This window comes from Urocampus carinirostris, chromosome 7 (assembly GCF_059441175.1).
Source record: "Urocampus carinirostris isolate Australia breed hairy pipefish chromosome 7, RoL_Ucar_1.0, whole genome shotgun sequence".
In the NCBI taxonomy this organism is placed as follows: Eukaryota; Metazoa; Chordata; class Actinopteri; order Syngnathiformes; family Syngnathidae; genus Urocampus; species Urocampus carinirostris.
Genome location: NC_142355.1, coordinates 13,514,229 through 13,528,674, shown reverse-complemented (window position 1 = coordinate 13,528,674; position 14,446 = coordinate 13,514,229). Strand labels below are relative to the sequence as shown.

Below are 14,446 nucleotides of genomic sequence, written 5' to 3'. Positions count from 1 at the left end.
AAGGTTTGCAGTGTTTGGCCATCAGCGTCACAACCTCGTAACTCGCCTTTGCAGTATTTTCATTTAATGCGAGGGGTCTTGTGAAAAAACCCTTCTGTGCCGTTAAAACAGCTGCCAGTTGCTTTACCTTTTTCACAGTGTCTATTTCCAGTTAGTTTGTCATAGTCACCTTTTTTCCACTGACAGATATTATATTCTTTTAAAACAGCCACAATTTCTTGGTAAACCAGGCAGACGTAGTTTTTTCAGATTTTGGTGAAAAAATACTCCAATTTCCACTTGTCCTGGAAGCAGCAGCCCTCTCAGTCAACTTTCCTTTTTTTATTTACAGTAGCCCTGTCGGAAATAGCGTGGGCTAAAATTCTCACATAGAGCCAAGGGCAAAGTGGCTAAAGAGCTCCTGCCATCATTTGGTGAAATGTTAATTTATTTTATACTGCGGTCAACATTCCTGGTGGGCCACATATTATTATTTTGACAGAGGGGCGCGGGCCATTAAAAATTTGATCACGGGGTGTACTGCCCCCCGAGACAAATATTTTTTAGGTATTACATTTGGCTGGGGTAGCTAACCTTTTTTAACCTGAGAGCTACTTTTTTGTTACTGATTAGCTTAAACGACCAATAGTTTGAATTGCATTTCTAAAATAGCAACGTATGTTAATGCTTTGTTGTTACATTATTATTATCAGGTTGTAATTATTTGGTTACGGTTAAAATAAGCAAAGTCAACCACTAAAACATTGTTTTAAAAGACACTTATTAAGTCAATGATTTCTCTTGCCAGTAAGAAATGAAATTTCCGAGAAAATCGTTATGATCCATCACTGATCAGCTATCAGTAATGGTCCACAATCTACTTAAGTGCTCTTAGGGGGTTACCTAGTGCCCGCGGTCACCATGTTGGAAACCCCCTGACATGAGGTAAAATTACCACGTGTGTGGTCCCTTCTCAAGGTTTCTTCATTTTCCTCATGTTGAGGTTTTTGAGTTTTTCCTTGCCCTCATGTAGGTTTTAGATCAGGGGATGGTGTCATAATAGTCTGTAATAATAGTCTGTGGTTTGCAATAACCTGTGCAGCCCTTTGAGACTCTTTGTGATTAAGGGCTATACAAATAGAAATGACTTGACTTGACACTGACCTGGATTATATCAGAAGTTACTTTGAAGTCAAGCATGAAGGATTGTGCTGCTCATCGCCTTTCAAATCTTCTGCTTACACGTTGCTGCTGCTTGTCAATTATGAAACGCATGTTTACAGATAATCTTAATAACTTCCTCATTGTGTTCATTAGATTCTGACGGTGTCAATTCCGAGCAGGCATGTTGCGCATCATTGAAATGTATTAAGTACAAGGTGTAGTTAATTGTTTAATTTGAGATTAATCTCCTACAACAAGATCCTTCCTGAATGTACTGTAGGGGAACCAAAAAATGCATTCATGTGAATAACCGAGTTTAACATTGCACAGTCTCAGCAGTATTCAATGTAGGATAAGGGTTTCAGAGTCACACGGATGCAAGGGCCAAATAGAATAATCTTCAAACCAAGGGCTGGATTTCCTTGATGTAGAATCCCCATTACACGAACATTAAATCATTCCGTGCCGAAACATACACATACGTTTTCAGAAGCATTGTCCCTGAGGGCCAAAATGTAAAGGTGCATTTTTTACTTTTTTCATTTTATTTTATTTAAAAAATATATATATTATAAAGTAAGCCACTGGGAATAATTTAAGTTCAATAAATAACCATTAGATCGCCGGAGTGGCTTTGTTCAGATCTTTGTCCACACATTGAGGGAGCCCCCCACTTCCTAGTGTTGTTTCCTGTCTCCAGCAATTAAAGTGTGGAGCCAGCCCATATGGTGAGTAGGTAGTGAATTAGTGTGTTAAAGAAGATGATATATGGATAAGTACAAACAGTTTTTTTTTTGTTCTAAAAAAGTCCCTTTGTCATCATCAAAGTAGAGAGGGATGACATTTTGTGCACGTCTGCATGAACGTGATCGCCATGGTGACCGAAATTATGTGATCACATCACCGGAAATATCGGGGGCTGAAATGTTCTTGCAAAGCAATGAAAATAAGTGCAATAACACATAACAGCAACAAAATTCCAAAACAAGTAACAATGTATATATTTTTCCCCCAAAAAGTTACAAAATAAAATTAAAATGTTCATTTTGAAAAGATTGCTTGGAACTATCGTCACAGCATATTTCAATGAATTGTGTAAAACCTTTGCTATTTAGGTGAATGCATTTTGCTTGAGAGAAAAAAAAATATGTTTGTTATTTCAAATGTTATTTAAGAAAAAAAATATGTGTTTGTTGTGCAGCTACTTAGACAGCCTCGACCGAATTGGCGCTGCCGACTACCAGCCGACGGAACAGGACATTCTGAGAACCCGGGTGAAGACCACGGGCATTGTGGAGACACATTTTACCTTCAAAAATCTTCATTTCAGGTAAGAAGGGGATCCGTAACCCAAAATGTTCAAATAGCCATAGTGGACCAAAAAAATAACACAAAAACAAAAATGGTCTGGAGCCGCAAAAAAAATAAAAATTTCTATTTTATACATAATTTGTACGGGTGCTTGAAATCCTTAAACAGTTGAATTTTAATGTGTTTTCAAGGATTGAAGAGTGATTGAATTTTGGGTGAAGTTCTTGTAAATACTTGAAATTATTACCACGTTACACAACAGGTCTGCCTCATAATGACGCAGACACTGGTCTCTGGTGGCTTGCCTTCGCCATACTTATTTCTCTTGATTAACTGCTGCTTGCATGAGTTTACACGAAATTGCCCTATGAACTGTCATTACTCCCTACGGGTCGCGCCCAAGAGGACAGGTGCATGCTTCACCTAAACAGGGCACTGTTAAATGTGTATTAGTGCAAGGAATACATATCAACCATGGACATTTATTTTGGGCCATGCAAAAAATTAAGATAGCGATTCCCAGTGGTAAATTGTAATGGGAAGAGCTGCAACTGAAAATATAAGCTAGATATTAGTGTAATTTTTACCGAAAACCTAGATGCGGAGAGATCTATCTCAAAAAGAAATATACTATCAATTTTAAATCAAAAAAAAAAAAATCATGTCTTGATAAATGCACATGCAGAATTAAAAACTGCATATGTAATCTGGCAATATACAGTATGTCACAAAAGTGTGTACACCCCTCACATTTCTCCAAAGATTTCATTATAAAGTTTGATGGATCATCAAAGAAGAAACATGGCTTTAACACGATGGAACAAAGTATGTTTACAAAGGCCATGGATTACTGAATAGATATCCTCTGGTATGATGAGACAAAGATTCATTTGTTTGGCTCAGATGGTGTGTGAAGCATGTGCAGCGGAAACCAGATGAGGACTACAAAAATTAAGCAGGGTGTTGGGAATGTGATGGTTTGGGGCTGTATGAGCGCAACTGGTATTGGGGAGTAGCATTTCATTAAGGGAAACACAATTTCAAACATATACTGGACTGTCTCAGAAAATTAGAATATTGTGATAAAGTTCTTTATTTTCTGTAATGCAATTAAAAAAACAAAAATGTCATACATTCTGGATTCATTACACATCAACTGAACTATTTCAAGCCTTTTATTATTTGAATATTGCTGATTTTGGCTTACAGCTGAAAAAAACTCAAAAATCCTATCTCAAAATATTAGAATACTTCCTCAGACCAAGTAAAAAAAATAATTTTATAACAGCAAAACTAAATCAAATATTTGAAAATGTCCATTGATGCACTCAGTACTTGGTTGGGAATCCTTTTGCACGGATTACTGCATCAATCCGGCGTGGCATGGAGGCAATCAGCCTGTGGCATTGCTGAGGTGTTATTGATGCCCAGGATGCTTCGATAGCGGCCTTCAGCTCATTTGCGTTTGTAGGTCTGGTGTCTTTCATCTTCTTCTTAACTATACCCCACAAATTCTCGATGGGGTTCAGGTCAGGGGAATTAGCAGGCCAATCAAGGACAGTGATGCCATGGTCAGTGCACCAGTTACTGGTGGTTTTGGCACTGTGGGCAGGTGCCAGATCATGCTGGAAAATGAAATACTCATCTCCATAGAGCTTTTCAGCAGATGGAAGCATGTAGTGCTCTAAAATTTCTTGGTACACAGTTGCATTTACTCTGGACTTGATGAAACACAGTGGACCAACACCAGCAGCTGACATGGCTCCCCAAACCATTGCTGACTGTGGGAACTTCACACTGGATTTCAAGCAACTTGGATTTTGCTCTTCTCCAGCCTTTCTCCAGACTCTGGCGCCTTGACTTCCAAATGAAATGCAAAACTTGCTTTCGTCTGAAAAGAGGACTTTGGACCACTCTGCAACTGTCCAGTGCTTCTTCTCCATAGCCCAAGTCAGACGCTTCTTCCGTTGTCTTGAGTTCAGAAGTGGCTTGACCATGGGAATACGGCTATTGTAGCCCATTTCCCGGACACGTCTGTGAACTGTGGCTTTTGATACCTGGACTCCAGCTTCAGCCCACTGTCTTTGAAGCTCCCTCAAATTCTGGAAGCGGCTCTTCTTCACAATTTTGTTAAGGCTGCGGTCATCTCTCTTGGTTGTGCAGCGTTTCCGGCCACATTTTTCCCTTCCAACAGACTTTTTGTGGATATGTTCACTTATGTTCATATGGATATGTTCACTTTGTGAACAGCCTGCTCTTTGAGAAATTTCTTTTTGTGTCTTACCCTCCTGATGGAGGGTATCAATGATGGTCCTCTGGACAGCAGTCAGATCAGCAGTGATTTAGTTTACTGAACCAAGCTGAGTGTTTTTAAGGCTCAGGAAACCCTCGCAAGGTGTTTCGAGTTAATTAGATGATTCAGGTGATTAGTTGAATAGCCTACTTTTATACTTTTTCATGATATTCTAATATTTTGAGATAGGATTTTTGAGTTTTCTTAAGCTGTAAGCCAAATTCAGCAATATTAAAATAATAAAAGGCTTGAAATAGTTCAGTTGATGTGTAATGAATCCAGAATGTATGACATTTTTGTTTTTTTAATTGCATTACAGAAAATAAAGAACTTTATCACAATATTCTAATTTTCTGAGACAGTCCAGTACAGTAAAAAACTGGAGCAGAGAAGGTTCCTCTCCCTCCAGAAATTGGGTCGCAGGGCTATGTTCCAGACTGACAATGACCCCAGATACACTTTTAAGATGACCAAGGCTTTTCTAAAGGGGCTACGGGAAAAGAAGATCTACAGGCCAAGCACGTCTTCCGATCTAAACCCAATAGAACATATTTGGGGCATCGTCAAACGAAAGGTGGAGAAGCACAAGATCTCAAATATCCCCCAGCTCTGTCATGTTGTCATGAGGAAGTGCAAGAGCATTCCTGTGGTAACTTGTAAGGCTCTGGTGAAATCCATGGCTTGGAGGATTAAGGTGGTTCTGCAAAAATCCTATTGGCCACACAAAATATTGAACTTCAGGAACTTTTACTTTAGGGTGTACTTACTTTTGTCTCCATGAGTTTGGCTACTATATTTGAAGTTATTTAAGGGGAAAAATACATTTACTCTGCTATACAAGCTTTACACAGACTACCTTTCATTGTGTCAAAGTGCTGTTGTTAAATTAGACATTATGATGAAATCTCTGGAGAAATATGAGAGGTGTACTCACTTTTGTGACATACTGTATTCGTGGCTCTGGAAAATACATGATTCACAACATTTTTCTTTTAATTGTACTAGAGAAATTGAAAAATTGGCTTTGAATGTCATTAAAAAGTGTTTTAATTTGGCCAAGAAATAGATGTACAAATCCTATACACGTATAATACATGCAATTCACAAAGGCTGGTTGCATTCACTAAGAATGTATTTCCTCTCGGAGTACTCACACAATTGTACTTGAGCATGAAAATTGACAGGAGTGATCTTTCCCCGAATTAGACTTCAGGTAAACGTGATGCCTTCTGCAGATCAGATTCCATTACTGTTTCAAGATTCACAAGTGAGGACAGGAATGTGAAATATCACAAGTGGAACTCGAGTGTTTGAATCAATGCTAAATGCTTCAAGAAGATGTGGTGGAGTGCTTTGAGGGAGAAAAAAGCCTAAACTCAATCAGTCCTCGCATATACAGTAAATCAGTGCTCCCTAAACACCGGGCCCCAGACAAATGCCAGGAAGCAAAAGAAGTTCTATTCGATTTTGCTTATTATTGTTTTATTGACACTGCTACAGTCACACAAAATGTGAAACAGGCGTTTTATGCGTTGCGTTTGAATTATCCTAAAATCCGGACTACAAGCCGCCACTTTTTTTGCTATATTTTAAACTCTGTGGCTTCAAATACGGGTGTGGCACCAAGGAAAACCGCAAGATGCTCTTTTCCACAACTTACATATGCGCTCTAAACACAAAGCACCACCGTGTTGCTGGAAACATTTAGGACGCCCTTAGAGAGAAATTAGTGGTATGTTGTTGCCATCATTATCCATAATGCATAGCAAAAGCAAAATGGCAGGTTTAACAGTGCTCTATTCAAAATGTACAACCAACTAATTATATTTTAACTTTTTCACCCACAGTGTTGGGCACGTCACTTTAAAAAAGTAATTTGTTATAGTTACTCACTAATTCTTTCAAAAAGTAACCGAGTTAGTTGTTGAAATACTCTATAAAGAGTAACTAGTTACCAGGGAAAGTCACATTTTCCTTTACTTTAAAAAGAAGTTGCATTTCAAAGAATTTGAGATTTTCTGAGCAAATATGAAACACTGCGGTCACGTCTTTGACCGGAGTTTACTTGAAGAGATGGGAATTCCGACTATTTTTAGAGAACCAATTTTTGATTGTTTTTTTTTTTTTGGCTCGTTCACTCAAGAGACGGCTTTTTCGGGGCCCAAGCGGCTCTTTAGGTTGTTTTTGTTGCTTTAATCCATACATTACCAATTCTTACGTAAAAGTATGCACGGAATGACTTAAAAAAGGGGGAAAACTAAAGAAAAATGACAAAAATGGAAGAAAATATCCAATAACCCAAGGAAAAGGAGCGATCAAAGAAGAAAAAAAGAAGAAACTTTACATTTTTATCACACATTAACACTGAAAAACACAGGAAATAATAATACTATTTCTAAATCTACCAAAAAGAAGATAAAATACAAAACAATTGAACCTTTTTTACGCTCAACAAATTTAAAGTCAACAACACAGAATCCCAAACAAATGCATATTGACCAATGTCTCTGAAGGAACCAGCGGTTGGTTGGTGGAAGCTGGCTCCCTTTGTTCATTTCCAAGTGCTAAGTCATAGAGACGTTTCGTTCGCGAAGAATCAGCCCCCATTCGCCTTTTCTTTCAGAGCATTTGTAAATACTATATTCCTAATTGCTGTCTAACTATATGGTCGTCGCTATTTAAATGGTGACATACTCCAAAAGACAGCTCGGAAGAAAGCGCATAACCGCTATTCTCCACAGTGTGGTTGTCCTGGTGTCATCCTCTTAAAAAATATAGGCCTCACATTTTAGCAAAACAGTCCTCATTCGCATATTCTTTAGGGTACAGTATTAAATATGTGCTCGTCTTTTAAATTGCCATCTTTAATGGTCACATAATCCGAAAACACGTGACGTAAACAACTCGGAGCAGAACTAAAATAACTGATTCAGGCTGGGTACTCTAAGAACTTGATTAGATAAAAAGCTTTTTCTGATATTCGATTGAGGTGTAATAATGCAGAGCGTCCAGATGTATGCATAATGCAAAATGTCAACTGTTGTTACAAAACTTGCAAATGTACTTCCCATCCGTCAGGCTGTTTGATGTCGGAGGCCAGAGATCAGAGAGGAAGAAGTGGATCCATTGTTTTGAAGACGTCACTGCCATCATTTTCTGCGTCGCGCTCAGCGGATACGACCAAGTGCTGCACGAAGACGAGACCACGGTGAGGATGCCCGTTCGTCTCGCCGGACTTTGTTCAAATTGGGCGCAGTCGCGTTTCCTCACATTTGTTACAACCAGTGAAAAAAGTTGGTTACAGTTACTAGTGACTTCATTTAAAACGTAACTCAGATACCCCAGTATGCTGACACCAAAAAGAAGCTCGTTGTCACGGGACCTGACCAGATTGGAGGCAGGAAGGGTGAACTCATTCGCATTAACGATCAGTTACTTTTATTAAGGAAATAAAAGTCGTCCAACACTCAGGGACAAAAACAAAAACAGGCTTACAGGCAAACAGGAACTCAGACTAGGAATACTCACAAAACAGGCTTTTACTCAGAACGGGCAAGTACAGGTTTCCTCAAGTCAAACAGAACAGAATAATGCAATGAACCCGCAACCGGCAATCCCCAAAACCCGCCCTTAAGAAGCACACACGCAAATTAGAAAATCTGCTACAGCCGGTGCCAAGGGGGTGGGGCCAGCCGGTCGCCACGGCGACCATGCTGGACATGACACTCGTAACTATTTAGTTACAAATAACCATATGTACTTGCATGGATGCCAACCCAGTGAAAGTGTCTTAAAATAGCCACTTAAAAGAAATAGAAGAAATCGTGTACACCAGCTTGTGAAAGCAGTGAAGCCTTTGTATTTCTTGGTTTGTGCAATTTTGAGAGTTTCCAAACGAGCACTTAGCCCAGACACTCCATATCCATTGTGTCTCTGGCCTTCAAACCTCTCGAAGAGCTGGTTCTAAATTTCCAGGTACTGTCCAAGACATTTTCTTTTTTTTTCTCTGACATGAAATATTGTTAAAATAATTTTACAAATAAAAAGACCGAAATTATTTTTCACTTTTGAATGGATTGACTAATGTATTATTGCAAAGGTTGTACGGCCTACAAACGTCATTTGTTTTTACAACAATTCTTTCACAAGATTTCCATTTCTTTTTTCTCCTGGTATCTTTTGTCGCATAATACTAACATTTTTGGGGGCTTATTTAGTCGGTTGCACGATACAGAACTGTATTTAATCACATTTTAGTGGAAGTACAATGTTGGCAACAAGATTGACTTGGTATAATTGGAAATTATTTGAATGCAACACAAACTTTTTCTTTTTTTTCCCTGTTTTTTTTTTCAATTCCTTTAAACAAATCTCATCATGTTTATTCTTTCCTAGCTGTCACTTTTTTTATCTCTATTTCTTTTTTTTTCTTTGTTTCTTTCTTTTCTTTTTTTCTGCCTTTTTTCTGAATTTTTCCTTCTTTTTTTTCTTCCTTTTGTTTCTTTTTTTTCTCAGCTTTTCACTACTTTTTTCATTTTGGTATTTTTTTCTTTTTTGTTCTATTTTTCCCCCTCCCTTTAAGTCATTATGTGCACAATTTTACATCATATTTGGTCGTGTAGGGATTAAAGAAGCAAAAACAACCTGAAGAGCCGCTTGGGACCCAAAAGAGCCGGTTCTTTTTAGTGAGCCGAGCCAAAGAAGCCGGTTCTTAAAAAACTGACTTTACTCAACTTCGTTCTACTTCGACATTGACTTCAAAATACCGCATTTAGAACACAGCGTCAGGGAAACCCGTGTATTTTTACCTTCATGCACTGTAACTTTGACTTAATTCACTTCTTAATTAGCAATTTCGAGCCCTGATTTTTGTGAGCTGGCTAGATTTTCTTCTGTGCGGAAAAGCTCTGGGTAGTGCGCAATTGCGCGCACACACACAGTTTAGAGGGAACATTGCGCTGGATAGATTTTCTTGTGTGCTGAGAATGTGCAGGCAGTGCGAAATTGCGCACACGCGCATCTTAGAGGGAACATTGCTTGAACCCCAGTGATAGAGTTTGTCTGTTGACCAGCTCCTCTCCACGGACTGCCTAGTATTCGCTACTGGTGACGCACAACCAAACATTGGCATAAAATATTTGAGTATTTTATTTTCTAGTTGTAAATTTGTCATAGATACAAGTATATACAATTGGGAGGATATCTACATGAGGAGAAAATCAGCATCCTTGTACTATGCGCTTGAAACGGCGCCACTATAGCTGTATTCGGTTGTACTTTGTAAGTCAACATAAACATGCCCACCGATTGTCACTAGAGATCCAAGAGCCGTATGTGATAATATGAGTGACAGAGAGTTGTTCAGCAGTCGGAAAACATCGCAATTCACTATCTGCATTTAATGAATAACAGAGTAACACAGCATGTAGTGACGACAAGTTATTGAATGTTATGACTGATGCGTCACAGTACTCGTTACAGAGAAAAGTAATTGTGTTCAAGTGTAACCGCGGTGTACCTGTCCCACCAAAGATCCACATTCACGCTGGACTGGATGATGAGGTTTTTATTACAGTTTCTGCAGATGAAATGAGTCACAACATTAGCTTCTCTGCGGGCTTTGATCTCTTTGATCTCGTTGGCAGCTCGCTCTGTAGACTGCCCAAAGCATATCAAAGAGCTTTCTTTTCAATTTACATAAAATACATTTTAGAATATCACAATACATTTTTACATCCATTTTAACAAGATACTTTTAACAAGAGATCGTATAGTGGTGGTTTTTGTTTTTGTTTGTTTTTACAATGAATTCAACATATTTTTCTTTAGTCTGAATTTTAACCAACATCATCCTTTTTATATATATGAGAAAATAGAAATAAGAACAATAATGAGTATAACAATGGGTACAATTTACCTGCAGATGAAATGAGTCACAACATTAGCTTCTCTGCTGGCTTTGATCTCTTCGATCTCTATAAGGGGAATTAACATTTTAGCACAACAGAAACAAAACGAAAATAAATCCAAACAGCTTGACAACATCAATCACATTACTGTGCATGTTGAGAGATTTGTCACCAAAAGATGTGTCTTACCGTTGGCAGCTCGCTCTGTAGACTGCCAATAAAACCCCGCCTTCCGGTCACATGTCAAAAGCCAAAACAAACCCTACCCCATACCAGCAGGTGGCACTGTTGGACTTATCATTGCAGGACACTTACCCCAAACTATACACATATTTCAGCAGGAATTTCAATAAAAAAAGTTATTATTACACCCGTTACACAAGGAATGTATTCTTTGTAACGTGGTAGTCACAAAATTGGTAACAGTTTGGATCACAATTGAAGTCTAGAAAAACATGCAAACCTACACTGATGTTTTTGAATAATTTAACTATGAACAAGTAAGGTAAAACAGTCGTGAATTGAAAATCTGCAGGGGGATCAAACAGATCTATCATTTTCTTGAGTGTAAATCTCTGAAATGCACAAAACGCCAAGAGCAGCACAAACCTAGTGCTTGCTCAAATCATTAACTGGAGGAAACAAGACAAATGTCTTTAATCTACAATGTCTTTTATGTGCCTTAAAGCCCAAGTTGGATAATCACTATAGGGGAAAATGAAAAAAGTTGCCTGTGTTTTTACTATGTTCGATACCATTTTACGTTTTTCATGCCAGCATTTACTCTTGAGCATTCACAAATACCGATAACAAGTATTGACGATCATCAGTGTCACCAAGCTTGTGCAGCATGAGTAGCAAAGATGCCTGTTTGAGAAAAAGCTCACTATATTAAGACATAAATCCTGTAAAAATATTTACTCTGTGTTTTTTCAAATAAGATATAATGTGCAGTTCTTTCACAAATGTACTTTTTTTTTTTTCTTTGTCATACAATGATGAGGCATTGGTGACTTTTGATATCTGGTAATGGTGTTAATGCTTGTTGTTTTCAAGGTAGCAGTCCCTGATTACCGTCTCACAATAAGAAACTAAATTTGAAATTTAATTTTTATCATTTTTAAATGTAAAAAATGTAATCTTTGGTGTTTTAAATACATGGTATTTTAAAATATTGGTCAATTTTGGAAGGGATATCAGTTCCAATCTGGTAATTAGTATTAATGACTACTCAACCATTAAATTTTGTTTCACTCGGAAAGAAAAGTGCTCTGGTACAGTGTTTCACAGCTGGTGGGTCGCGACCCACTTTTGTGTCGTGAACATGTTTTTATTGGGTCACAGACCTTTGCCATTGCAAAAAAGTACTAAGGAAAAAAAACAACTGAGGGTCAAGTACACTCCTTAACAGTAGATGGCGATAATATCCTGCAAATGTCAACAACCACCATTTCAAACAGAAAAAAACTGGTAAAGTTTGTCTGCACGTGTTGAGCATGGCCGAACGCAGAACAAAGAATATATGAGATATAGATTTTATCATTTTTTTAGGACAAAGCTACTGAGGCAAAGTGTTTGGGATTTTATTAAAATTCTAGTTAATTGAGCATTTAAGGAAATATTGCCACTTGAAGTAGTTTTAGTTTTGCTGGTCATTAAAAAAAAACACAAACACATTCTACTGTTTATGGTTTAAACTGCACAATCAATTAATTCAGCACATTTGAGAAGTGGAATTTTTTTATTAGTTCAGGTAGATGCTTTGAATTATTACGGGATGGTAACCTCTAAAAACCTGACACTGTGACACCTGACATTGTTTTAAGCAGCATCATTTTACAGTTTTGCACTGATTTGATTGTTACATCTTTTCGGATCATGTGACCTTTCAGTATGGCGATTACAAAGACAAGCACATATTTAGTCCCGCGCCAAAAGAAAACGTAAATGAGGGCTGTGTCGTGTAAAATGTGAGCCATATATTTCTGGATGACAGCGCCAGGGCAACCAAACTGAGATAACAGACATGGAAGTTGTTTAGGTCATTGATGGTTAACGCCATACCCAACTAAATCGCATTTGCTTGTTGTCGATCTTCAAGGATTAAAAGAAAAAATCAGCGATCTGACATTGACGCCAAGAATAAAGAAAGAGAAATGTACAACTTCCCCTGCTGTTTAATTTGGACGCATGAATAGAGGACATGGCAGGTCAACTCGCGGTCCCTATTTGTCCTTAGGTGTGAGTGCGCCAATGAATAGTTGTATGTCTCTGTGTGCCCTACGACTGGTTGCAACCAAGTTTGGCGTTTTCCATCCCAGCTCGGGAATGGCTCGGATGGGCTCCAATACCACTTTACCCTAGTGAGAATAAGTGGTGCAGAAAATGGATGGATGGAATTGATGAAATTTCCTCCTGCATAAGAATCTCATTAAAATTATTATATCGAGGATCTTGTTCTTTAAGTCATGATCCACAACTCATAACCATAGGTGAGTGTAGGAACATAAACCAACTGGTAAATCGAAAGCTTTGTCTCTTGGCTCAGTTCCTTCCTAATCACGACAGACCACTAGTGTCCGCATGACGGTAGATGCTGCACCGATCCGTCTGTCGATCTGCGTTCTATCCTACCGCTGGTGAACAAGACCCCCGAGATACTTGAACTCCTCCACATGGGGCAGGATCTCATACCCAACTCAGAAAGAGCATGCCACCCTTTTCCGGCTGAGAACCATTGCCTTTATCTTAGTGGTGGTGATCTTTAACCCAGAAGCTTCGCACACAGCTGAACTGAAGATCACGGCTTGAGGAAGCTAACAGCACCACATCCTCATCAAAAAGCAGGGATGCAATGCTGAGACCCAGACCCTCAGAAATTCTGTCCATAAAGGTTATGAACAGAATTGGTGAGAAAAGGCGACAGGGGGTAATTTGTTGTAATTTGCAGAAAAAAATAACCTCGGAAGCACTGTTTGCATTGCAGCATCTATGGTTGATTGGATCCCTTACCCACTAGGGTCATAGAGACACCATTTCCTGTTGTGTGTCTTTGGCATGTACAGCTTGATGGCGCCCATCCCTCTCCAGACCAACATATGTTTCCACCCGGTCTGTGTTAACCACTGCTCTACAGAAACACTAGTGCAGCATCTACAAGGCTTTAATTAGGCATGGACATACCCGTGAGACCCATGTATGTCCCAGCTTGATGTAATCTGACACATATCGGGTCAGAGGATTGTCATTATTCGAGAGCAAAACTGCTGTAGATTTATAATTGCTGCAAGACAAGAAGAAATGACATGTTTTAATGCATTACTCAATTACTTTAATTTTCAATTTGCATTCCAGGGGGAAATAAACGCAACACCAGTTCTCTTGTGCAAAAGTCAAATAAGTATTTCAGATGTGGCGTGTTGCGCTCATGCAAAGTATAGTTTTTATGATTGTGTGGAGTGGTAATTTAGTGTTAATCAAATACGTATATTAATTGTGTTTGTCACCAAAATTCTCAAGTGTGTGCGGCACCAAGGAAAAGGGTGAGCTGTTCCTTTCCACACAACACATGTGCTCCAAATACAAAACACCACGGTGATGTCTGGAAGTGCTTATGACGCCCTGGTAGAGGAGAAATTAGTACATTTTTCCCAACATTATACATATTATAGTGTCCCGACGGATCACCACCTTATCGTGGTGGGGCACTTTGCGCGTCTCCATGACCCCTAGAGCTATGTCGGCGGGAGTCTCGTACTCCTTGTAGGGTTACCCAAGCCGAACAGGTCGA

The 14,446-nt window shown here is 38.8% G+C and overlaps 1 protein-coding gene across 1 annotated transcript in view; it reads left to right on the top strand.

Annotated features, from left to right (window-relative positions):
- The window catches only part of LOC148362391 (guanine nucleotide-binding protein G(o) subunit alpha), a 119,420-nt gene that overhangs the window by 88,544 nt on the left and 16,430 nt on the right, over positions 1-14,446 (top strand). The window contains exons 5-6 of the mRNA XM_088339798.1: positions 2,345-2,473; positions 7,826-7,955. Of these exons, the coding sequence (XP_088195924.1) occupies positions 2,345-2,473; positions 7,826-7,955 (259 nt within the window). The remainder of the gene's footprint in view (positions 1-2,344; positions 2,474-7,825; positions 7,956-14,446) is intronic.